The sequence below is a fragment of the Hylobates moloch genome, unplaced genomic scaffold (genome assembly GCF_009828535.3).
Source record: "Hylobates moloch isolate HMO894 unplaced genomic scaffold, HMol_V3 SCAFFOLD_19, whole genome shotgun sequence".
NCBI classification, from domain to species: domain Eukaryota; kingdom Metazoa; phylum Chordata; class Mammalia; order Primates; family Hylobatidae; genus Hylobates; species Hylobates moloch.
In genome coordinates this window covers 11,703,338-11,726,769 of record NW_026652294.1, presented here as the reverse complement: position 1 = coordinate 11,726,769, position 23,432 = coordinate 11,703,338, and the positions used below count along the sequence as shown (strand labels likewise).

Below are 23,432 nucleotides of genomic sequence, written 5' to 3'. Positions count from 1 at the left end.
GTTTCTCAGTGGGTGGCAAAGTAGCACTGGTGTTTCTTGATATTACAGTATTTTAAATTAATGTGTTATCTATCAGTCTGAATTTAATAAAGCTAATTCTCAAGTGACAAAGCCAAATTTTCTTTTTCTTTTTTCCTGAGACAGGTCTTGCCCTGTCATCCAGGCTGGAGTGCAATAGATCTTGGATCACTGCAACCTCCACCTCCCAGGCTCAAGTGATCCTCCTGCCTCAACCTCCCAAGATCTGGGACTACAGGTATGTGCCACCACACTTGCTTAGTTTTTGCATTTTGGGTAGAAACGGGGTTTCACCACATTGCCCAGGCTGGTCTGGAATTCCTGGGCTCAAGCGATCCTCCTGCCTTGGCCTCCCCAAAGTGCTGGGATTACAGGCACGAGCCACCAAGCCTGGCCCAAAGCAAAATTTTCTGTCATTTGACAGCATCAGCCTTTTAAGCCTCAGAAGACAAATCATGGCAAATAGGCAGGAGCACAGAGCACTGGGGAAAACACAACCAAGGGGTCACAGAAAAACTGGAAGATTTGCTCTATCACTGAGGAGCTGCTCAGTGTATGCAAAACAACATGAAGCAACAGGGCCCAACTCACTCCCAGAAACAAGGATCTTACAGCCTTGTAGCTCAGAAATCCCTATAACTTCCCTGAGAAAACTGCAGAGATCTAAGAAAGATATTGTGGAGCCAGATAACATCATGATCTCTGACCATCCCTGGACATGTCCCAACACAAGAATACACCCACACAGGCTGTCAGGCCTGTGGCATCACCCTGGGCTCACCGGCTCAGGGGGGGATCATCAGGGCTGGTGCCTGGGGCTGGGTATGGTGCACAGCTGTCGTCCACAGGGGTGGTTGGGGATGGGCAGGGCAGGTACACTGCACTCCACAGCATCAGGTTACGCACATGGCACACAGGGTACAGCACCTGAGGAGGGGGAAGGACACAGGTTTAAATATGCCCCAGTAAGTCTTCTAGGATGTCTGGAAATGATCAAGAGCATGCACCCAGCTGGAATACCCAACAGGGCGGACAGGATCTCCACAAAGAAGCAGCACCAATGGATACAGGTCTATCCCAAGAGGACCAATACAGGACTAGACATTTTATATGGCCAACATTTTTCACCTAAGAGCCTCTTAAGAGCATGAAAATATAAAATATTTTTTTTTTATCCCTTTCTCATTAATTTCTTAGGTCACCTTCAATGTCTGACTTTCATCAGCTTGATTTGTTGCTTTTACTGCCTAAGAAAGTGAGTCATTCTGTTAGATGGTGATTGTCCATCCCGCTGGCACAAAAGCTTGGCTTCAAGAAACACTGTCAAACCCATTTTATAGGATCATTTAAATTAATCATGTGAAAAGAAGGACATTTTTCTGCTGTATTGTTACTTCCCCAGAAGGCACACTGAAGGGGAGAGACAAGCAGTCAGCTTAAATATTTTCTGTGATTACTTAAATGTAATGAGAACCATATTAATAGTCCAGGAAATCAATATAAACTCTGATTAGCCTCCTTTTGACGTCTTTAGGGTTTAAGATGCATTCTGACAAAGCTAATATTACTATGAAACTGACACATAGGTCTATGTGCCTCCTTTTCTCTGCTTAACAGAAGGTATTCATTCCTTCAGGGAACAAAGTCTTAAAGGGCCTGCCAGCTCTTCATGTGAGCAGAGAATCACAGACAGACACACATACCAATGTCAAACACAGTTTACTGTTCTGAGACAGAAACTATGGTGGGTATCGTTCTTATTGACACTAGGAGGGTGCTGGGGGCCTGGTGGCAGCTCCTTCTGAGCTATCAGTGCATCAGGAAGCAACTTAAGTGCCTCTCCCGTAAGACAGAACATGCTAGAAGTAAGTTAAGCTCTGGAGGCAGTGCCAAAAAAGATTCACATCTAGGGTGGCAAGGTAGAGATCTGTGTTAAACCAAACCACCCTCAGCAAGTAGTCATCAGAAACAGATCAGAGCACCATTAGAAGCAGGCCTTCCTCAGGACAGAGTCATGGGGGAAAAATGGAACCAGTCCATCCAGAGACAGTGGAGATGTCTTCACAAAAACAGTCACTACTCAAAAAGGCTCTCATATGTAACCAACCCCAAATTCCTTCTGCTGATCACAGTGGAAAGGCTGAAGGATACATACGGCTTCTGACTGAGAGGAATACAGTAGGTTTTTGAAAGCCTTGTTGCCTGCCCGAAGAAGTGACCACACGGAACATGTCCGTTCCTGAGTATGCTTTTCCCCTCTCTCCTTGGCATTGTTGCACAGGAATGTTCCAAAGAGGCAGGAATAGGTATGCTGCACCAGTTTCACCTATGGGAGTCCAATGAAGCACAAATTAAGCAATCAGGCATGCACACTCTGATAAGTCAGCTCAGCTGAGCCACCTTATCCTAACATCCCTGAGAACACTTCAATTTACTCTGTCAGGACGGGGAACCCAGTAAGCCATGCAGTAGCCTCCTCCTCCTCACACCACCAATTCCAGGACCCAACAACCTGAGTCAGACAGGTTGTTGGTACCCCCATTCCTCTTAGCTTCCCTGATAAACAGTCTGAGATTCTGAATTCACAGCCACCCTCACAAGCGCCACAGCATATGAACTGGGTAGAGGAGCACGTCAGTGTACAACTCAAGTCTGAGCTGACAGTATATTTGTAAAACTACTTGTTCATTCTACAAATTATTGAGCATTTCACGTGGCCCAAACATGACTAAGGTGCTGGGCATGTAGCAATGACCAGCAAATTATTCTGCCCTGATGGAGCTTGCTCTAGTCATAGCTGAAGAGTGACCAGTGCTATGGAGAACAAGGCAGACTGAGATGGACAGGACATATATGAGGCAGTGCAGGATGGCCTCACTGGCTGGGACCCAATGGACATGAAAGAGCAGGCATGTGGCTATCTGAGGGGAAGCACTCCAGGCAGAGGCAACCACAGGTGCAATGGCTTTGAGGTAAGCACATGCTTGCAATTTCTGAGGTACAGCAAGGAGGCCAGTGTGACTAAAGGAGATTGCACAAGAGGAAGAATGGTAGGAAATGAACCTAGAGAGGTAACCTCTAGGAAGGCTCTAGGGGCCATTTTAAGAACTTTGGCTTTTGTGTAAAATGTAACTAGAGGTTTTTAAGTAAAGGAATGACATAGCCTGCCTTGTGTTTTAGAAGAGACTCTCTATGCTGGGATAACTCAATTGGGGCAGGAGATGATGGTGGCTCGAAGCAGTGTGGTACCAGTAAAGGTGGCAATAAATAACCAGGTGTTAGATATATTGTGAAAGCAGAGCTGCAGAATCTGACTGAATGTGGAAGAGGGAGGGAGGGAAGGAGGGAGGAAGGAAGGGAGGAAGGAGACTTGACGATAACAAAGAATTTTGCCCCAAACAAAAGGAGGGATGGAAATGCCATATGGTGAGAGAGAAGACTTCTGGAAGATCAAGTTTGGAAGATCAAGTTTTATAGTGAGGAAACACAGAAATCAAGAATTAAGTTTTGGACAGGCATGGTGACTCATGCCTGTAATACCAGCATTTTGGGACGCCGGGGTGGGAAGATATTGTTTGAGCCCAGGTGTTTGAGACCTGCCTAGGCAACAAAGCAAGACCCCATCTCTACAAAAAAAAAAAAAATAAATAAAAACATCAGCTAGGCACAGTGGTACGCACCTGCAGTCCTAGCTACTCAGGGGTCTAAGGCGAGAAGATCACTTGACCCTGGGGGTTCAAGGCTGCAGTGAGCTATGTTTGCGCCACTGTACTCCAGCCTGGGTGACAGAGTGAGATGCTGTCTCCAAAAAGAAGTATCAAGTTTTGAATTTATTAAGTCTGAATCAACATTAAGACAGCCAAGTGGAGATACCTAGTAGTAATAGATTAGATATGTGAGTCTGAAGTGGAGAGGTCTAAGTTGAAGGTGTACAAATGTGGGACTCATCCGCATACAGATGGCAATTAAAGCCACTAGAATGGATGAAATACTTGGAAGTGTAGATGGAGAAGCAGCCTGGAGGCTGAGCAATGGGGCATTCCAACATTTAGAACTGGGGAGAGGAGGCTGGGTGTCGAAGCTTACGCCTGTAATTCTTCAGGCAACCAAGGCGGGAGAATCACTTGCCAGGAGGTTTGAGACCAGCCTGGGCAACATAGCGAGACTCCATGTCTATTTACAAAAAATTTTTAAAACCTAGCCAGGCATGTTGGCATGTGCCTGTGGTCCCAACTACTGGGGAGGCTGAGGTGGGAGAATCCCTTGATCCCAGAAGTTTGAGGATGCAGTGAGTTATGATCACACTGCTGCACTCTAGCTTGGGTGACACAGTAAGACACTATCTCAAAAAAAAAAAAAAAAAAAGGAACTGGAGGGATTAAGGGGAATCAGCAAAGGAGGCAGAAACAATCCAGTAAGGTAAAAGGAGAACTAAGAGCAAGGAAGTACTAGAAGTCAACTGCAAGGAAGTACTAGAAGTCAACTGAAGAAAGCATTTCAAGGAAGGAGTGGTTAAACTGTGCCAAATGGTAATGATGGATCAAAGAGATGAAGACTGAGAACTTCTCACTGGATTGGTGGCCTGAAGGTCACTGGTCATTTTAACAAGAGCAGCTTTAGTAAAGCAGTGGGGTGAATGCCTGATTGAAGTGGGTTTAAGAGAGCGTGGAAAGAGGAATTTGAGATAGCAAGGGTAGAAAACTTGAGGAGCTCTGCTGTAAAGGGGAACAAGAGCAATAGGATGATAGCTAGAGGTAGATGCAGGACCAATAATGGGTTTTAAAAAGATGAGAGACACTACACATTTTTAAGCTGAAACCCATGCTCTGGTAGAGAGGGAAACGCACTGATGCAGAAGGCAGAGAGGAGAAATGCTGGAGCCAGCCAGTGCAGCAGATGAGAGGAGAGCTGGTACACAAATGGACAGAGGGACTGGAAGAGGGCAGGGATAGTGCACCCTCCATCAAAGGAGAGGGTGCGGAGAGTCTGAGACAGTCATGGGGGTCTGGTAGACTGGAGGGAACATGGTCCAGACATTCTGATTGCTTCTATTTCTAACTGCTATTTAGGTTTCTACCATCCCTTTAAAAAAAACTAAGTTTAAAACAACACAAGGACTTCATGCAAACCTGGTATACCTGGATTTTCTCTTTTTGAAAAGTAAATAGCAAAATTATTTACTAAAAAAAAAAACAAACAAACAGGAAAAAAATCACCTCTATTAAATTCTGAAGAGGCAGCACAGTTTCATGTGAGAACTGGCCCACTAACATTTGTACTGACCCTCCTTCAAATTGAGAAAGTTCCCAAAATGAAGAAACTCACAAGGAATGCTTCATTGAACTCAAAAGAGCAAGGAAATTGCCTCTGAAGCTGATGAACACAGTCAAGCCACTGCAGAAACACTGGGCAACGTTCATTCAAATCATCTGAGTTCTCCCCATGACCACACCGGTCAGCAAATTTATGGCCAAAATCCAGCCACTCCATTTCCACGAGGACCTGGAAACCCTGCAGGGAAGCATCCAGGAGAGACCATTTGTGCTAGACTATCCAGACTGTGACAGTCCTAAGCCTGGTGTCACAGAAAGCAGTCCCCTCTAACAGCCTCCCAGAAAGCCCACCTGGCCTTGCCCTTTGGTGGAAGGCTCTATCCCTGATGAGGCACACACTTAGGGAAATTTCCCAATTCCCTGAACTCCATTCCATGATCACTAAAATGGTACTGACTGCGTTTATCTAAGTCCTTCTTGAATGTGTATTTTTAGCCTCTTGTGTTCACTGTAATAAAAACCACACTTTTCCCCTAAATTTCTCTTAACATTTCTGCCTCTGGTGTTACAAAGTCAAGTTTGTAAAATCCTTCTATACCCCAAGTTTAATTAATATTTGCATATATTTTAGGGTACTTTATGATTTTTCTTTCATCTTTAACCCAACAGACGGTTATTTCAGGTAGAGCTGCTTCTCCACAGAACACTCTGTGGTGGTATCTAGCATGCCAAGATCCTTTTACAGACACCTTATTTTCCTGAGGTAGTAAAAACTTTTACAAGTAGATAGACTGTAAAGGAAAATATGTCTATATTCTCAATACCTTGTTACCCATAATCTGCTCTATTTTAAGAGGTGCAAGAACTGTGGGAGGAACCACCACAATTTAGCTCATGGCATAAAGGAACAATGATCAAAACAGAAATTTCACTTTCTTTAACCTAATCACCACTCCCAAAACTGGTATCACTCCTGAGACGTTTCCCCTGCTCATCCTGAAGTACCAACCCCTCCCCATTTGGATGCGCTCACCTCTATGGTTCGGTAATAAGGGTCCAGCAAGAGCTTAGCCAATGCCACAATCTGGGGGGTGCGGTCCCAGCCATCTGAGCAGTGCACTAGCACCGGCCGCTGATCCTGATCCACAGCATGCACTACCAGAAGCGCTGATTTCAGAAGCACAGACAAGTGATGGAGCCATTTTGTGCTTTCAAGAGCTGATAGCCAACTATAAAAACAGGAGAGGATTAGAAAATGCTGATTTTTATGATTTACTGCATCATGCTCAATGATTGTCAAATGAAAAAGCAATTTCCAAAGATTTCTCTCTCCAAATGTAACACTGCCAAAACAAAAAAATTATGTTTATAAAGCATGTCTCAGGATGAGGCCCAAGCCCTACTATACAATAGAGAAGAGCCTTAGAAATAGGGGCTACAATTAATAGGACATCTTTTGTTCCAAAATCTGTATGGATGATTTCCCGGACAAAATATTTGACATTTTTCAGTCCATGGTATAAGGAAAGTGGCTCCTTCTGGAATCTTCTCCTGAATAAAAAATGTAGCGACTTCTGAGATGTAAAATAGAAGATATTTATATTTAATGATCAGCAACTATGCCCAACAAATTCTCAAAAAAAAAAAAAAAAGTAAAGAAAAACTCATGAATACAAATGTATCTATGAGACATAAGCTGGATGCCGTATACAAGAATGGTACACACAACCCTGCCTATGACCCAGACTGTAACACTTACCACTGTTTAATTCTTTAATGTTTACTGACTAAAACCAGATGAGCCCAATCTGATAATTTATACTCACACAAATTAGTATACCAATGGCCACACAGTATTGCTGGGCTCAACACAGACTGGATTCAGCAGGGATCTAGAAGAACCTTTTTTTGAAAGACCTTTAGGGGCCGGGCGCAGTGGCTCATGCCTGTAAACCCAGTACTTTTGGAGGCTGAGATGGGAGGATCACTTGAGGTCAGGAGTTCCAGACCAGCCTGGCCAACATGGTGAAACCCCGTCTCTACTAAAAATACAAAAATTAGCTGGGTGTAGTGGCGCATGCCTGTAATCCCAGCTACTCAGGAGGCTGAGGCGGGAGAATCACTTGAACCCGGGAGGTAGAGGTTGCAGTGAGCTGAGATTGGGCCACCGCACTCCAGCATGGATGACAGGAGACTCCATCTCACTTTAGGAGTATCAGATAGCAATAGCTGCCCCTTGGGAGTAATCACAAGCTAATCACACTTGCTTTTTAAACTGTGTTGACATTTTGTTTCTTGTGCTTTCCCTCACCCCTCTCGATCCCTAAAAAAGAGTTCTGATTTTTCCCAAATGTGATCAGATTTGTAGTTAAGATCACAAGTCAAGTCTTTCAAACACTGAGTCAGAGGAAGAAATAAACATTTCTGTCAGGGGACTCTGGGAAGGCTATAAAGGCCTACTAAACTCTGTGGAATAAGTATGAAATTTTGGCATAGTCTAAGGAGGTGGGGGTCTTTCCAGGCAAACAGACAACAGAATGCAGTGCATAAATACTGGTTGTATATGGATTTGTTTGGACTACCAACCAGACTGTGACTCCTCAGAGGGCTAGCACTATGTCTCAGTGCCTAGCATACAGTAGGGAGTCCCACTGTTTAATGAATTGTAAGTCTGTTATGGGTAAAAATCCAATCTTAAGACTTTCTATCTCCTAGCAGGTACCTGAGAAACATTTTTTTCCTGATGGATCAATTGTTTATTTCATTCCTCACATATTCTTGAAAGGAACTAAAAGATAAGGCTAAGGAGAACAAATACTAAATTATCTCCTAGCACCTGAAGAAATGGTAAACAAGAGAACTGGTGTGAGGTTCTTTTGAATCTAACTAAACTATTATTTAATACCAGTTGGTGTTTGTGACTAATGAAGCTGTACTCCAAAATCTGCCAGCCAAGGAGGGGCTGCTGAGAGACTCCCCATTCCCTTGTCCTATTCTCAACCTGCACTAGAAGCCTACCATTCCCTCATCCTCCACAACCCCAAACACAGGCCAGGGGGCCTAATTACAGCTGCCCATCACTGCTATAGCTGCTTTTTATCCATGAGGGAGACTTCAGTGCAGGATTATGATTTGCTGCCAAATACATAAAAGCATTACCTTTAATAAAATCCCCAAGACATTTATGTGGACCATGTGAGGGCTAATTCTATCTTTTTTGACTCTGATAGCTCTTTAAGAATTTTAATATAAGAATTTTAATATATGGAGGGTATTAGAGATCATGTAGTGTTGATTACATCTCTTTCATTTTATAGACAGGAAAACTGAGATCTACAGTAGTTAAACCCCTGGGCCAAGGTTACACAGTTCGCAGCCGATCTCCTGGGTCCTTAGCAAGGCTCCTTCTACATACCACCCTAGGGAAGAAAGCGCTGCTAGCTGGGACCTGGAACTGTGTAGCAAATGCAAATGGCTAACCCCCAAAGGACGCAAGCTCAATTCTCCGGTCAGGCTTTCCCCAAAGGCACTGCTTCATCCTCTGGGCTGATGACAACTACGGTGAATTTAATCATTTGCTACTGGCAGTTAATATAAGCGGTTTAGGCAGCATCTGATTTAATAAATCAAATAAAGAACGCGGTAAAACTTGATGTGATCATGAGATCTACTGAATAGGACCCAGAGAAACAACTATGGGCTCCAGCACAAATACCAGAAAAAAGAAAATTCTGTCTTCTCTGGCTTCCTGAAATAGTAAAACAGGATTTTAAAATATTTATCTGTCCATATTTGTTTTACAGGGCATTCTTCCTAATTTATCTTGTATTCAATCAGTAACCTTGGAGGGGATATTATTTCACCTTCCTCACTGCAAATGCCAGCCATTCATATTTAATAGCAATAAGAATCATGATAATGTTCTTAGTAAATGAGAATAGTTTAGAAATTGAAAACAGACGTAAAAGGAACTGACTTAATGGCAAGTTTAACCCCTTTAGAACATGATGAATCAATTCTGACTTTTCATGATAAAACATCCCAGTTCATAACAGGTTATGTATCACTATGGGACATCAAAAACTGAAGAATTAAATTTCTTTGGGCTAAAAATGATGTGGAAGGGAAACGTCCCAGGAAAAACAGTAAGGTAATGCTTCTGTTTTGATGCTGAGATTTCTTCTGTGCTGCAGATGTTAAAACCCTTCAAATGGCTGTATTTTCTCCCAACTCTTCCTCTGTGCTGCCACATTTCAGACCCAGGAAGGAGATACTTGCAGAGACTGGCCTGGTAACTGAAGGTTACCAAGAAACAGAAAGAAAGACTGCTCCAAATTAATTTTTTTTTTCTTTTTTTCTCCCTTAGTTCGAGGAAAGAAGAAAACTTATTATTTAAGAGCGATGCAAAATGAAAGCCAAGGCCAAGGACTTACTTTCCCGGATCTGGCATCTGAGTGCACAGCAACCGCAGAGACTGAAAACTCCTCCGAATAGAATGAATGTTTGCCATCCCCATAAACACAACTTCACAGTTTGGGTAATACTCTGGAGAGAGTAACAATAAAGAGAACACAAATACGTTGAATTTAAAGCCCACATGGCCAAATTTAAAAGCAAACTGGCTATAAAACCCACTGCAGCTTCTGATTAATGAAACTGAAATGTTTTGAAATGCTTAACTATTAGCCCAATCCTTTACAATAAGAACACACTGAATTTTAGGTATCTTTTCAAAAAGGGTTTCTGAAAAGGGAAGGTTAGATTTATAAAGAAGATACTGACATAAAATAAAAGCTATTATTTTTTAAAAGAAAGGCCTACTTGGATCTCACTCTGGCTTTACTTCTTGGCCCTTATCTAACTTGTGGCTTTGGAATCTCTTTGAAAAGAACTCAGCAGAACAATGCGTTCACACATTCAAATTTTACCTTGGTACAGCTGCTTTCAATTTCCAGCTTAGACCACATCTGAACAAAGAGCCTGGTGCCTCTGTCTGTGCCAGAGGCACTGAGGGGGGTCCCTCCTTGGGGAAAGCTAGCATTCCAACAGTTATGGTGTTACAGCTCAGGACAGAGATACCTTACTAGGGTTCTGTATTTACTGCTTCAATTTTCACCCCAGGTTTTCTAAGGAGAGGCCCTTGAGGAGTTTGCTACAAGGCCAGTGATGAGCATACCCTCTGTCAAAGGCAACAAAAAGCTTTTAGACGGCTGAGAAATTGAGCCCACTAAAGCGGCAGCTTCCAAACATGAACAGGCCTTATAATGGGGAAGATCCGCTTTCCTTATCACCTAAAAGTTGGCACAAGGAAGGAAGATTATGTGACTTCACTGCACCTCCTCCTCCATTTCTCCTCAGAAAAGAACATACAGTGTTAAGAATCCAAAGAGAAGCTCTGGCACTCTCACGACAGGATGGATGAGGAATATGGCTTGCCACTTATCTCAAATTGAGAACTAAGTCTCAGTTGGGCGAAGGCTGCACTCACAAGGAGAAAGTATGGGGAACAAAGCACCATACACCTCACCTGGGCATTCGCAGCCTCCTCCTTTGGCTCGGTTTGCCACAGCAGCTGCATAGGAGCGTGCATCCAAGATCAAAAGCTTCTGCGGTTGGATGGCTAAACTCTCTGCTCCTGAAGCATTTGACAGAGAAGAATCTAGGGACATAGAGGGAGAGGGCAACTAAATGAGCCTGTCTTTCCCAGAACTGTGCAGAATTAGACCCACAAGCACATCTTATGGCACAAAAAAGGCTCGATAAAATGAAATCCCCTAACCAAAACCCTTGATACACAGGATTTTTCTATTTTTTATATTGCCTTCTTATGAAAGATGAGAAGGATTTATTCTCCAAAACTGACTCCCAGAGTACACATGGGGTTCACACAGCCCAGTCTCTTATACTTCATTTCTATACCTGTTGTCCTTTCATGAAGCCCAGCATTTCCTGCCATGGTCTGCAGATACTGCAAGTCCTCTATTACATAAACACTCCATTTTTGTCACAATGGCAAGAAAGACAACAAACACACTAATATCTTGATTGAGGTTTGAAACAAAGGGTCTTCTGATTCTCTGCCAAGACCCATGACTCCTCAATCAATCCCATCAAGTGAAGCTCTGCACATTCACTTCTATAAAAGTAAATCTATGTCTTGTAAGGAAGAGGCCATTTCAAGAAAAGGTTCTTAGATGCTATAAAAATCATTGCCATGGGTCCAGGGAGCACCTTACCGAACTCCACGTCAGAAAGGTCTCCCCCATTGGGAAAGTCTCGAGAAGTGTTCCTAGTTGACAGCTTGCTGCCACTCGATCGGGAGTCAGAGGCACAAGCTTTGGCTACTGACTGTACCAGATGCTCATCATCTGCATTTCGCCAGCCCCACCAGCTAACTTCTGGCTGTCCACAGCGGGCAATGACAGCTCCATTGCTCTGGTGCCTGTGTGAGGAATAAGAGACAACAACTGTACCCATTCAGATGCTCTCTGTACTCACACAAAATAGATTTTAAGTGCCTTAATGAACAGTCTAATTCTAGGTAAGTGTTGGGTCAGCTTCAAGTCCTCTCAGTATTAAAGAGGGTAGAAATCTTACACAACCAACAAGAACAAACAACAAAACCTGTGTGTTTTTCTCAATTACCATAACATCACGGAGATCCCTGTAAAGTTACCCAAAAAAATGACTAACGGGTCAGGCACGGAGGCTCACATTGCAATCCCAGCACTTTGAGAGGCTGAGGCAGGAGGATCGCTTGAGCCCAGGAGTTTCAAGACCAGCCTGAGCAACATAGCAAGACCCCATCTTTACAAAAAAGTTTTTACAAATTAGCCAGGCATGGTAGCACATGCCTGTAGTCGCAGCTACTCAGGAGGCTGAGGTGGAAGGATCCCTTGAACCCAGAAGCCTGAAGCTGCAGAAAGCTATGATTGTGCCACTGCACTCCAGCACTCCAGCTTGGGTGACAGAGCAAGACCACATTTCCAAAAAACAAAAAAGAATTAATGTGTACTCTTAGTGAAAATAAATCAATATTCGTAACTTAAATCTATAGATACGACACTAATTCTGCTACCCAATAGTGAAATCTGCTACCTTTTTAATGCTGAACCAAGAGCCCGCCTCTGGGAATAAAACATTTACCTGGCCCACAGTGAACTGCTTTACAAAATCTCCTGAGATTTCATGAGTCACAAACTGCTCTTATAATAGGCAGATAGCTCAATGAGCCAGCTACTCTTCCTAGGGCTCTTAGAAAGAGAAGAAGAGCATCAACCTCAGAAAACCATACTCTGACATATCCTTTTCCAATAAGACAGACCAGAAATCACAGTCTACTTTAAGGTGCTATTAAAACCCAGACTTTTCCTAATTAGGCCATTTTAACCGATAAAAAGTTAGAAAAATTCTATTACTTGGCAGTAAAGAGGAATAAAGTTCTGATACAGGCTAGGACACTGATGAACCTCAAATATGTAATGCCAAGTGAAAGAAGTCAGTCATAAAAGGCAACTTATTGTATGACAATTAACATGAAGTACCCAGAACAGGCAAATCTATAAAGACGGAAGTAGATTTGTGCATGTAGTGACTATTTTAAACTCCTAGTTACTTAAGGGAGCTTGCCTAATTCTAAGTTGGGGTTACTTAAAACGATTATGTTTCTATATAAAACTGAAGCACTCTATGTTTTAGTAGCAGGGGCTTTATCCATTGGACATCTTAATTATTCAGGGCTAGGGTGGCTGGGTGCCCTGTGAATGGGTTTTTTGGGATGATGAAAATGTACTGTAATTTGTTTTTTATCCTAAAACTCACAAATAAGTTAAATTTGGCACTAATCAAATTCCACTGAAATCACCAGTTTGCTTGTAGTTTTTAAATCCTCCCTCCCTGGGAGACAAGTAGCTGTAAGTACCTGTGTATTGCCAACATGCTCAACTGGCTCACGTGTTGAATGCGGCCAAAATAGAAATAAAACCTCAATGATTCTTTATAAAATGCCTCCTAGCAAATAACAGGCACTGGGCAACCACTGAGCTGAATGACTCCAAACCCTGCACAAGAGGCTGGTTGGGCCTTTCCTAAGCATCCTCCTCTTCTTCAATGCTTCCCAGCAGTGCCCAAGAGGAGCAGTAGATGGCGCTCTTCAGCTTGGATCTTGGGTTTTAGGGGCCACTGCATTATAGTAGCTATTAGATTTCAACTGGGCTATTGCAATAAACAATTATGTTTTCTGCAGTCTTCTAAAATGCTTCAGACTACATGAAAGATAACTCAAACACTACAGTTAAAAATCACTAAAGGAATGCATTTCTATCACTAACAGAACCAGGCAAAGTATAAAAATTATGATGTCCAACAGATAAAGCCCTCCCTACTAAAACACAGAATGCTTCAATTTTATATAGAAACAGAATTGTCTTAAGTAACCCCAACTTAGATTTAGGCAAGCTCCCTTAAGTAACTAGGAGTTTATAATAATCACCACATGCACAAAGGAAAAAGCTGTGAACTACACTACAGATGGGCGCCCTTCACATCATCTTGCTGTGTTAGAGCAATCTCTGCCTTCAGTTATAAATCCAATTAAGTGCTCTCTCATCACAGTAGGACAAAGCCCTAATCAAGCACTGGTTCAGCATGGTGCTGTCAAGTAACTGCTGCTGGCAACCTCAGGAATCATGACCCAATCTACAGACAACTAAATTCAGGAAATGGATGTCAAGAGTTCCAGGCATCCTGCGACCTAGGCTGGCAAAGCAAAGCATGGTGGAGGATCTGATTCTTCCACACGCCCCTTACAAAGCTCCCAAATAATACAGCAACCCAGTTTGCATCTCAGCAATACAAGACACATATTCTGAGACAGAGCCCAGTTCCAGGAAACTTGACTGATTTTGCATGGATGACTACACCAAGAACTTTAATTTGTGATCTTTTGAAAGACTTTCTCTGAAAAACTGCAAATAAAATTTTTCATTTATATATCCCCTTGTATCTCTAGAAAAAGTGGGGAAAAACCTAGGGTGCATGCCCTCTAGAATAAATTTTAGAAGGGGAAAAAAAGGCTTCCCATTTTTATTACATTCTAAGTTTTTCTTCAGCCCTCTTAAGCTTCTCTTCCCAAAGGGAGAATTCACCTAAAGCCTCTTATTTTGCAAATGAGAGTACCTTCCCCCTTTTGGTCAAAGTCAGCAAGCCCCACAAATGCCAGGGCTGCTGACCTAACACAGCTGTTGGCCAGAGCAGCAACTGGCTGCTTTCCCCATTCCAGCTGAGCAGATCATTGATAAGACTCATAAATCCCTTCAGCTTTCACTACTCTCTAGTTCCTGTAGCATCCTTACCACTTGAATGATAGGCAAATTTGGTGACTGACTTTTCTAGGGGTGTGTGAAAACAACAGTGATGAAAATTGAGATTAAAAATGTAATGAGTTCCACTGGGCCAGAGCAAATACTTTTCCATCTCTCTCCATTCAGAGTGGGCATCAGAGTTTGCCTTTAGTAGACTAAATGAACAAGCTGGTTACCTCTGTAGGAATTCCACAAGGAGACAAATCCCTTCCTACAATCTCAATTTTCAGTGGAATGAAGTTTCTAACTGTAAGCCACTGGATTGGCCCAATTCAGGGAGAGTCCAAAAAGCCGGCAAACTGGGAAAATGGAGAACGTAAACATTACAAAGAGATGACATCCGAAACATTTCCAGAAGAAGAAGGAAGGACTTCTTTAAAATTTAATAGGATTCTGTGAGAACTGAGATATTCACTGAATTATAAAAGCAGCACTCAAGAGATATAACCTACTCCAAATGTTGGTACAGAAGCTCAGTGTTTATAGGCCCTCATTTAGAACCAGAACATATCTACAAAAAAAGAACTACCATTCCCATTGTATTCACTAGGAACAGACTGAGGTCAGTTAGGGAACTTATTCAAGGTGCCTTAGCAAGGAGTGTAAGAATATACCTGAACTCAGATCTGTGATTCCAAAATCTGTGCTCCATCACCATGCCACCATCCCCATCTAGAACTTGCATCCCGTGGCTCTCATGCCTCTGATCACTGAAATCTTCTATCTAGTCATGCCCCAGTCTTCTTCTCTAAATGCTTCCTCTCGAAACAGAGTTCTTCCACATGTCAAAGTTTCAACCACAATCAGAGCTAACTCGACTCTATATTCCCAATGATCACTTTCTAAGACTCATCTCTCAATCCAAAAGCCCTGCTAACACCTGAAGCTAAATGCTTAGTAAGCACATTATCTTCTCACAGAATGTAAGAAGGATGTTGAAATAGCAAGTCCAGCCACTTTACAACTAAAACTTTCTTATCTGTTTCAAATGAACGACCAGCTAGTGTTCTGAATGCAGTCAGTACTGATGTGTTACTGGAGGAGAAGCTTTAACAATAAGGAAGTACAGCCTTGCCTAGAAAGTTCTCTGAACTCTCCCCACCCTTCCCAGGTTAGCAGCAGCAGAGGCAGCAGACCATATGCAGCAGGCAGCAGCACCAGCCCAAGCAGGGACTGGTCCGGTTTAACTTACCTGTAGACGACGGCAGGGATGCGCTTCCAGGACCTGAAACTTGCTACACTTTCTAGTTCTTTGTCAGTGATCCAGGCAGGCACTATGAGCTCTTGAGGATAGCTACCACATAATCTAAAGAGAAGATGAGAAGTGGGGAGAGTCAAGGGGATAAGAGAGGGAGAGAGAAAAGGGGAGAGAGAGAGACACTAGGTGAGCCAGCATAAGGATGATGATCTCACTGCCACAGAGCCAGTTAAAGGCAATGAGGCGCTTTATTCGAGTTTTGGTCTCCTCAACAGAATGGGTTACCATAAGTGTGTTTTGTTTTGTTGCCTTAAATGTTTACTTATGTGTATACAACAAATGATACTATCTTGGATTGTTCCACTCGATGCTACCTTTTGGGAATCTGGCAATCTTAACCATCAATGAAAAAAAGGGGAGTCGCGGGTCAGTCTCTTTATACTCCATTACAACTCTTCTGCTGTAACAAGTACATAGGTTATTTCTAACTACATGAGCGCCCAGTCCAATTACAGAACTGAGAGTCCGTGTCAGTTCTACCAGACCCTCAGGGAAGGACAAAAGCCCACAATTTCAAGTTTCCAGAGACTTCACAGGATTAACTCATTCTTTGATTTGAACCAAACAGGGTGTCATCCTTATAGGTAAACAGGTGCAGCCATGGGTATGCAAAACCAATACAAGCCAGCCTATTTGCATACACAGCCTCAGTCCCATTGAACCAGGTTAGTAATGTGACTAAGCTATTAACCATAATTTCCATAAAACATACTTCAGAACAAATTATACTGGGGGCAGGGGGGATAAGCTTTCTTTTAAATAGGGAAGATCCTAGCTACAGTCAAGCTGGTATCCTGGGAAGCAATACTTCCGATAGATTTTTACTTACAGGACAATGTCTCTCTCTGGATAATCCAATCTTCTTTTTTCAATAGTGAAGGCAATAAGGCCTTTAATCCAAATCCTAAAACACACAAACTCCAACACCACCAACCTCCTGCCCTAGTCTATCCTATACACAGGGGAAAGCGCAGAAAAACACAAAATGGCTTAGGAGTTGGGGGTTTTGATCATTTTGCACTAAATCTCTCTCTCCTCAATTTCCAGAAGATTAAGTCTCAGGAATTTAAAAGCCACTGAACAAAGAGAATGGCTATGACTAAGAGTAGCTATACAAACTTCCTAACACCTATTCACAAACTCCTAAAAATAAGCTAGGAGCCAGTAATGATGGTTAATATCTAACCATGAATCTCATTCCCTTTATTATGTATTAAACTCAAGAGTAAACTTGGCTCTCACTCTTCCTTTGTAGTAGGAAGAACTTTCAACATCCTATTGTTTCCCACCACCCCCCATTTTGTTTTATGGTGGTGATAACATCCTAAAGACTGGTTCTGAGGTATAACTGGTAAACTCCTTCAGACAGTTTTGCTCTGTTACCCGGGCTAGAGAGCAGTGGAGTGGTCATGGCTCACAGCAGCCTCGACCTCCTGGGCTCAAACAACTCTTCTACTTCAGCCTCCCCAGTAGCTGGGACTACAGGCATGCACCACCATGCCCAACTAATTTTTTTTTCTTTGAGACGGAGTCTCACTCTGTTGCCCAGGCTGGAGTGCAGTGGCATGATCTTGGTTCACTGCAAGCTCCGCCTCCCGGGTTCATGCCATTCTCCTGCCTCAGCCTCCTGAGTAGCTGGGACTACAGGCGCCGCCACCACGCAGGCTATTTTTTTTTTGTATTTTTAGTACAGATGGAGTTTCACCGTGTTAGCCAGGATGGTCTTGATCTCCTGAGCTCGTGATCCACCCACCTCGGCCTCCCAAAGTGCTGGGATTAGAGGCATGAGCCACCGTGCCCAGCCAAATTTTTAAGAAATTTTCTGTAGAGATGAGGTCTCACTGTGTTGCCCAGCCTAGTCTCAAACTCCTGGGCTCAATCAATCCTCCTATCTTGGCCTCTCAAGAAGTTAATTTTTAAAATCTGAATTACGGATTATTTTCCAACAAGTCTGTCTTAATTCACAGTTTTTTTTACTTGATCTAATTTTCTAAACATTTTGTTCATTGTCCTATAGGTACTACACTCCCAGTAGTCAGCTCTTCAGTACGCACTACCTATTTACTTGTGGATAAACAATTTCCAGCATAGGTTACACTCAGGAAAGCCTAATGCAGCCATAGGCTCTCTGAGGCCGCCCCCTCATCCAGTATTCACCCTCCTTCTTTGCTTTGACTTGTCACTGAGAATAGGCAAAAGTACAAAAAGTCTGCAGCTCCCAATTCTTCAAAACACCCTGGGCTCTCAATCCCTGGAGAAGGTCCACGTTAAGAACTGTGTATAGCAATTAGCTATAGCTTTTCCAGTGAAAACTGAAACGCGCTGATGGCTAGCCACAAACAGACCAGGAAAATGTCTGTCATAATTTGAGACAGCTAAGAGGACCACAGAATGATAAGTGATGCAGGGAAACATAGGAGAAGGATTTATTTATTTATTTATTTATTATTATTTTTTAAGACAGAGTCTCGCTCGGTTGCCCAGGCTGGAGTGCAGTGGCACAATCTCGGCTCACTGCAAGCTCCGCTTCCCAGGTTCACGCCATTCTCCTGCCTCAGCCTCCCAAATAGCTGGGACTACAGCCACCTGCAACCACGCCCGGGTAATTTTTTGTATTTTTAGTAGAGACGGAGTCTCGCCATGTTAGCCAGGATGGTCTCGATCTCCTGACCTTGTGATCCGCCTGCCTCAGCCTCCCAAAGTGCTGGGATTACAGGCGTGAGCCACCGCGCCTGGCCAAGAAGGATATAGTTAAAGATTTAAGATATTTAACTATCCTGGACAATTTTGTTTTATAGAAATTTGGATCACCAAAATCATAGTAGTTAACTCTCCTCCCCTACCAACGCACTTACACATTTTAAGGAACTGGGTAATGGCTAAATGGTTAATTTTTTTTTATTTTTATTTTTATTTTTTTTTGAGACAGAGTCTCACTCTATCACCCAGGTTGGAATATAGTGGTGCAATCTCAGCTCACTACAACCTCCACCTCCCAGGTTCAAGCAGTTCTCCTGCCTCAGCCTCCCAAGTAGCTGAGACTATAGGCATGTACTACCACGCCCAGCTAATTTTTGTATTTTTAGTAGAGACAGGGTTTCACCATGTTGGCCGGGCTGGTCTCAAAACTCCTGACCTCAGCTGATCCGCCTTGGCCTCCCAAAGTGCTGGGATTACAGGGGTGAGCCACCATGTCCAGCCAAATAAAGGTTACATCAATATTTAATGGTTAAATGATCATAGCAGTGAGGTTGGTTTTAGATCAATATATTAAAGAACAGAATAATACAGATTGAGCATCTTTAATCCAAAAATCTGAAATGCTCCAAAATCCAAAACTTTGAGTGCTGACATAATGCCACAAGTGGAAAATTCTACACCTGACCTCATGTGATGGGTCATAGTCAAGTCACAATCAAAACTTTTCATACAAAACATCATGCATGAAATTATTTAAAATATTGTACAAAATTACCTTCCAGCTTTGTGTATAATGTGTATATGAGACAAAGAATTTTGTGTTTAGACTTGGGTCCCAGGCCCAAGATAATCTCATTATATTCATGCAAATACTCCAAAACCTGAAAAAAATCCAAAATCTGAAATATTTACAGTCCCAAGAATTTCAGATAAGGGATACTCAACCTGTACTTATGTCTATTTCACACCACCTGGAGTAAAATTACAGTCATAAAAACTAGTTCATAAATGTTCTGTCACTGCTTATGAGACCACTGATCCTATCTCTAATGTGATGCCAAGTGGTAATGAGAAAAATGGTATAACTGCCTGCCTACAGGCAAATACAATATTATCTAGACATGCATGTACCAGAAAAAACAGAGGCCTAGAGGGGGTAAAAGGGAAGGTTCTAGGATCCTGTTAAGTAAGGATCACTTTCCACTCCAATGATTGCAATGGGAACAGAAGATTCAATAAATACTCTGAAGATCATGCCTTTAGATTTAATAAATAAAACCATTTCAAATAAAAAGTCTAAGTTCAAATGTTCTGCCACATGAGAATTGCAGTTTCTGCAAAGGCACTGGCTGTGAAACAGTCCACAGGGACCCATATAACTCACTTGTACTTCTCATTGATGTTGGAAATCCTCCAGGCGTTGTTCATATCAAAACCCATCCTCTCCACCTCGTTTTTAAACCTTGAAGTTACATGCTCCCCTAGAGGCCAAAGATAAACAGCAGAAGGGAAGAAATGAATACCATTTTGCAAAACAGGTGGAATAAAAACAAAGAAATATATATATATTACATATATGTAAATATATATATTTTTTGAGACAGGGTTCCATTTTGTCACACAGGCTGGAGTGCAGTGGTGTGATCTCAGCTCACTGAAACTTCCGCCTCCCAGGTTCAAGTGATTCTTGTGCCTCAGTCACCCAAATAGCTGGGATTACAAGTGCATGCCACCACGACTGGCTGATTTTTGCATTTTCAATAGAGATGGGGTTTTACCACATGGGCCAGGCTGGTCTTGAACTCCTGGCCTCATGTGATCTGCCCACCTCGGCCTCCCAAAGTGCTGGGATTACAGGCGTGAGCCACTGCGCCCAGCCTATGTATTTTCAAAGGTAGGAATTGCATAAATAATAAAGTAACATATATTATATAGTTTTAGTTTAGAAAGATCCCTGTCAGGTTAAGATTATAAAGAGGAAAGAAATTAATTCTGATCAAGAGTTATGTTATCTCATCTAATCCTTACAATCAACTCTGAGAACAGTATCACTGAGCTCATTTTACAAAGGACAAAATTAAAACAGGTTATTATGGCAGGACTGTCTGGCCCCAAAACCCATGCTCTTGTCCTACACTGGCTACTTGCCTACTTCCACACTCAGACTGACAGTACACTTAATAAGAAATAAAATCAATAACAAGATCACCATGAGTAGCAATACAGAACTATAATTCCTCATCCAAAACCCTTTGGTCCAAATTTTAGAACTTCAGAGTTTTCCAAATTTTCGTTAAGGTAAGACAGTGCATATATTATAATATTAGGCTCACATGCTTAACAAGATCTCCTTAAACAAATATTAATATTTCTTTCGTGAAAGGTATAGATCATTCACACCAGGTGGGATAAATAAAGCAACAAATAGCCTCATGTCAGCTCAGATCAGGTCCAGCCAAGACACCAAATAGGGTATGAAAAACATTCTGGTTTCTAGAGCCTTTTAGATGATGGAATTGCAGGTTAACAGGTCATGGAATCATAACTGCCAGCCAGGAATCTCAGGAAACACCATACTACTAAGTGCGCTGATTATTTGCAAGAACAGCCACCCACGCTGGTATAATCTGGCTATATTTGCCCTAATGAATCTGGCTTTCTTTTCCTTAAGAAAGCAAAACAGAGGTAGAAATGAAGCTAACATAAATTCAGTAAATCTAAAATAACTTTCTTCCTTGAAAACATACACAGTCCTAGGGCAGTATGTTATTTTAAAAAATATTAAACAGCACCTCTGATATATAGTGGTACAGGTTGTAAAATAAGTGCTAGCAGGGCTGGAAGAAACCACAACAACAAAAGCACAAAACAGACTTCACTTTGGTGTTCAAAGTATAAAGCCTTGTTCTCCCTGGGAGAGGAGCTACAGAATAGGAAACAGCAATTATGTGAATGGAAGACAATTCTGTTAAACTACTTCCCATTTAAACTGCTTTTCTTGAGCTCAAGCTAGGTATTACACATTTCCTGAAGGAGAGCTATAAAAAGATGAGGTTGAGAGAAGATGAGGTGCAAGAAGAAATAATAGCTAAATCCATCCCATTTTGGAAAAGTTTTAGAAGCAATGTAGCAGGCTTCCAAACAGGAAAAAACTATCTGAATTGGGGTGCCATCTGTCTACAAATTGCAAGAAATATTGACCATCAAGAATACTAGGCCAGACGCGGTGCCTCACACCTGTAATCCCAGCACTTTGGGAGGCTGATGCAGGCAGATTGCTTGAGCCCAGGAGTTCAAGACCAGCCTGGGCAACATGGTGAAACCCCGTCTCTACAAAAACGCAAAAATGAAGTTGTGGTGGTACATGCCTATAGCCCCAACTACTTGAGTGGCTGGGGTGGGAGGATCACCTGAACCTGGGAAGCTGAGGCTGCAGTGAGCCGCCATCATACTACTGCACTCCAGCCTGGGCAACAGAGTGAGACTCTGTCTCAAAAAAAAGGGGAACAAAACAAAATGAAACAAAAAAACAGACGAGTCTTTAATTCATAATCCCAATCTAAAAGCTGCAAAACTGTGGCAAATTCCAAGTTCATTATGAGATTTTTTTCCCCCAACTCTGGGATATAGCTCCAAGTCTTTGCAAAAGGTAAAGTATTTCATTAATGATTTTTTTATTTTTTGTGCTTTTCCTGAACTGTACATTAATGATCTTTTACATTAATAGCTCTATCTCAGGATAAAACACATAGATACCCTAAAAGGATCTTGTGATTTAAAAATAACCACTGGCAAAATAGTAACAGTAACAATCACTATCACTAGCAATTTACTTCATAGAATCATTTCCCAAAGAAGGACTTAGAACCACCATCCAGAGCACATTCTGAGCTATATGCAGAAATATATACTGACCAGCAGGTATAGAAAATCTGTTACTTCGAGTTCTTTGAGAATGGGAATGAGTTTTAATTATTTTTATATCCTTTAAGGCAGTGACTTCATAAACTCTTGAAACTGACCATCACAACCCACAATAAGAATTATGTTTTACATCACAATACAACAAACATGTTTTAATTTATTCATTTTTTGAGAGACCGGGTTTCCCTCTGTTGCCTAAGCTGGATATTAACTCCTAAACTCAAGCAATCTTCCCACCTCAGCCTCTTGAATAGCTAGGACTATAGGTAGACACTGTGCCCAGCTAATACAACATACATTTTTTTGAAAGCATTTCAGAAAAAAATACCCACTCTTACTATGTGTGTGACACAATTTGATATTTTCTATTCCATTTCTTTAAAATTAGATTTCATGACCCACTACTGGATCATAACCTATTTGAAAACCACATCATTACATATATCAGGAATTCAACCAGCTTTTGCAAATTGTGTGAGATGTTCACTCATGTTTACTTAGCCAGAAAAATAAACACAAACACATCTATTGCTGGATTCCCCCTTAAAAATTTCCATCTCCTTCCTTCCTTCCTTTCTCTCTCTCTCTCTCTTTCTTTCTTTCTTTTCTTTTCTTTCCCCTCTGTGGCCCGACCTGCAATCTACCTCCGCTCGCTGTTGCCCCGCACCGCGAGCTGCCTCGGACTGCCGGCGCGCGCCACCGCCGCTGCCTGCTTTTTCGCCATTGGCGGCAGGCGCGGTTTCGCCATGTTGGCCACGCTGCTCTCCAGCTCCTAGCTCCGACTGCTCTGCCCGCCACGGACTCCCAGGGTGCTGGGACTGCACTCGGTGCTCGCTGTTGCCCGGGCTGGAATGAGGTGGCGTGGTCTTGGCTCGCGGCAGCCTCTGCCTCCCAGCC

At 42.4% G+C, this 23,432-nt stretch overlaps 1 protein-coding gene across 10 annotated transcripts in view; it reads right to left on the bottom strand.

Annotated features, from left to right (window-relative positions):
- The window catches only part of MTMR3 (myotubularin related protein 3), a 153,884-nt gene that overhangs the window by 8,988 nt on the left and 121,464 nt on the right, over positions 1-23,432 (bottom strand). For 9 of the 10 annotated variants that reach the window (XM_058432014.1, XM_058432016.1, XM_058432017.1 and 6 more), the window contains 9 exons: positions 19,996-20,092; positions 15,846-15,959; positions 11,528-11,733; positions 10,819-10,950; positions 9,725-9,836; positions 6,325-6,520; positions 5,344-5,529; positions 2,174-2,344; positions 800-945 (listed from right to left, as the gene is read on the bottom strand). In XM_058432014.1, coding sequence (XP_058287997.1) covers positions 800-945; positions 2,174-2,344; positions 5,344-5,529; positions 6,325-6,520; positions 9,725-9,836; positions 10,819-10,950; positions 11,528-11,733; positions 15,846-15,959; positions 19,996-20,092 — 1,360 coding nt within the window. The remainder of the gene's footprint in view (positions 1-799; positions 946-2,173; positions 2,345-5,343; positions 5,530-6,324; positions 6,521-9,724; positions 9,837-10,818; positions 10,951-11,527; positions 11,734-15,845; positions 15,960-19,995; positions 20,093-23,432) is intronic. The other variant, XM_058432019.1, reaches the window with a different exon arrangement.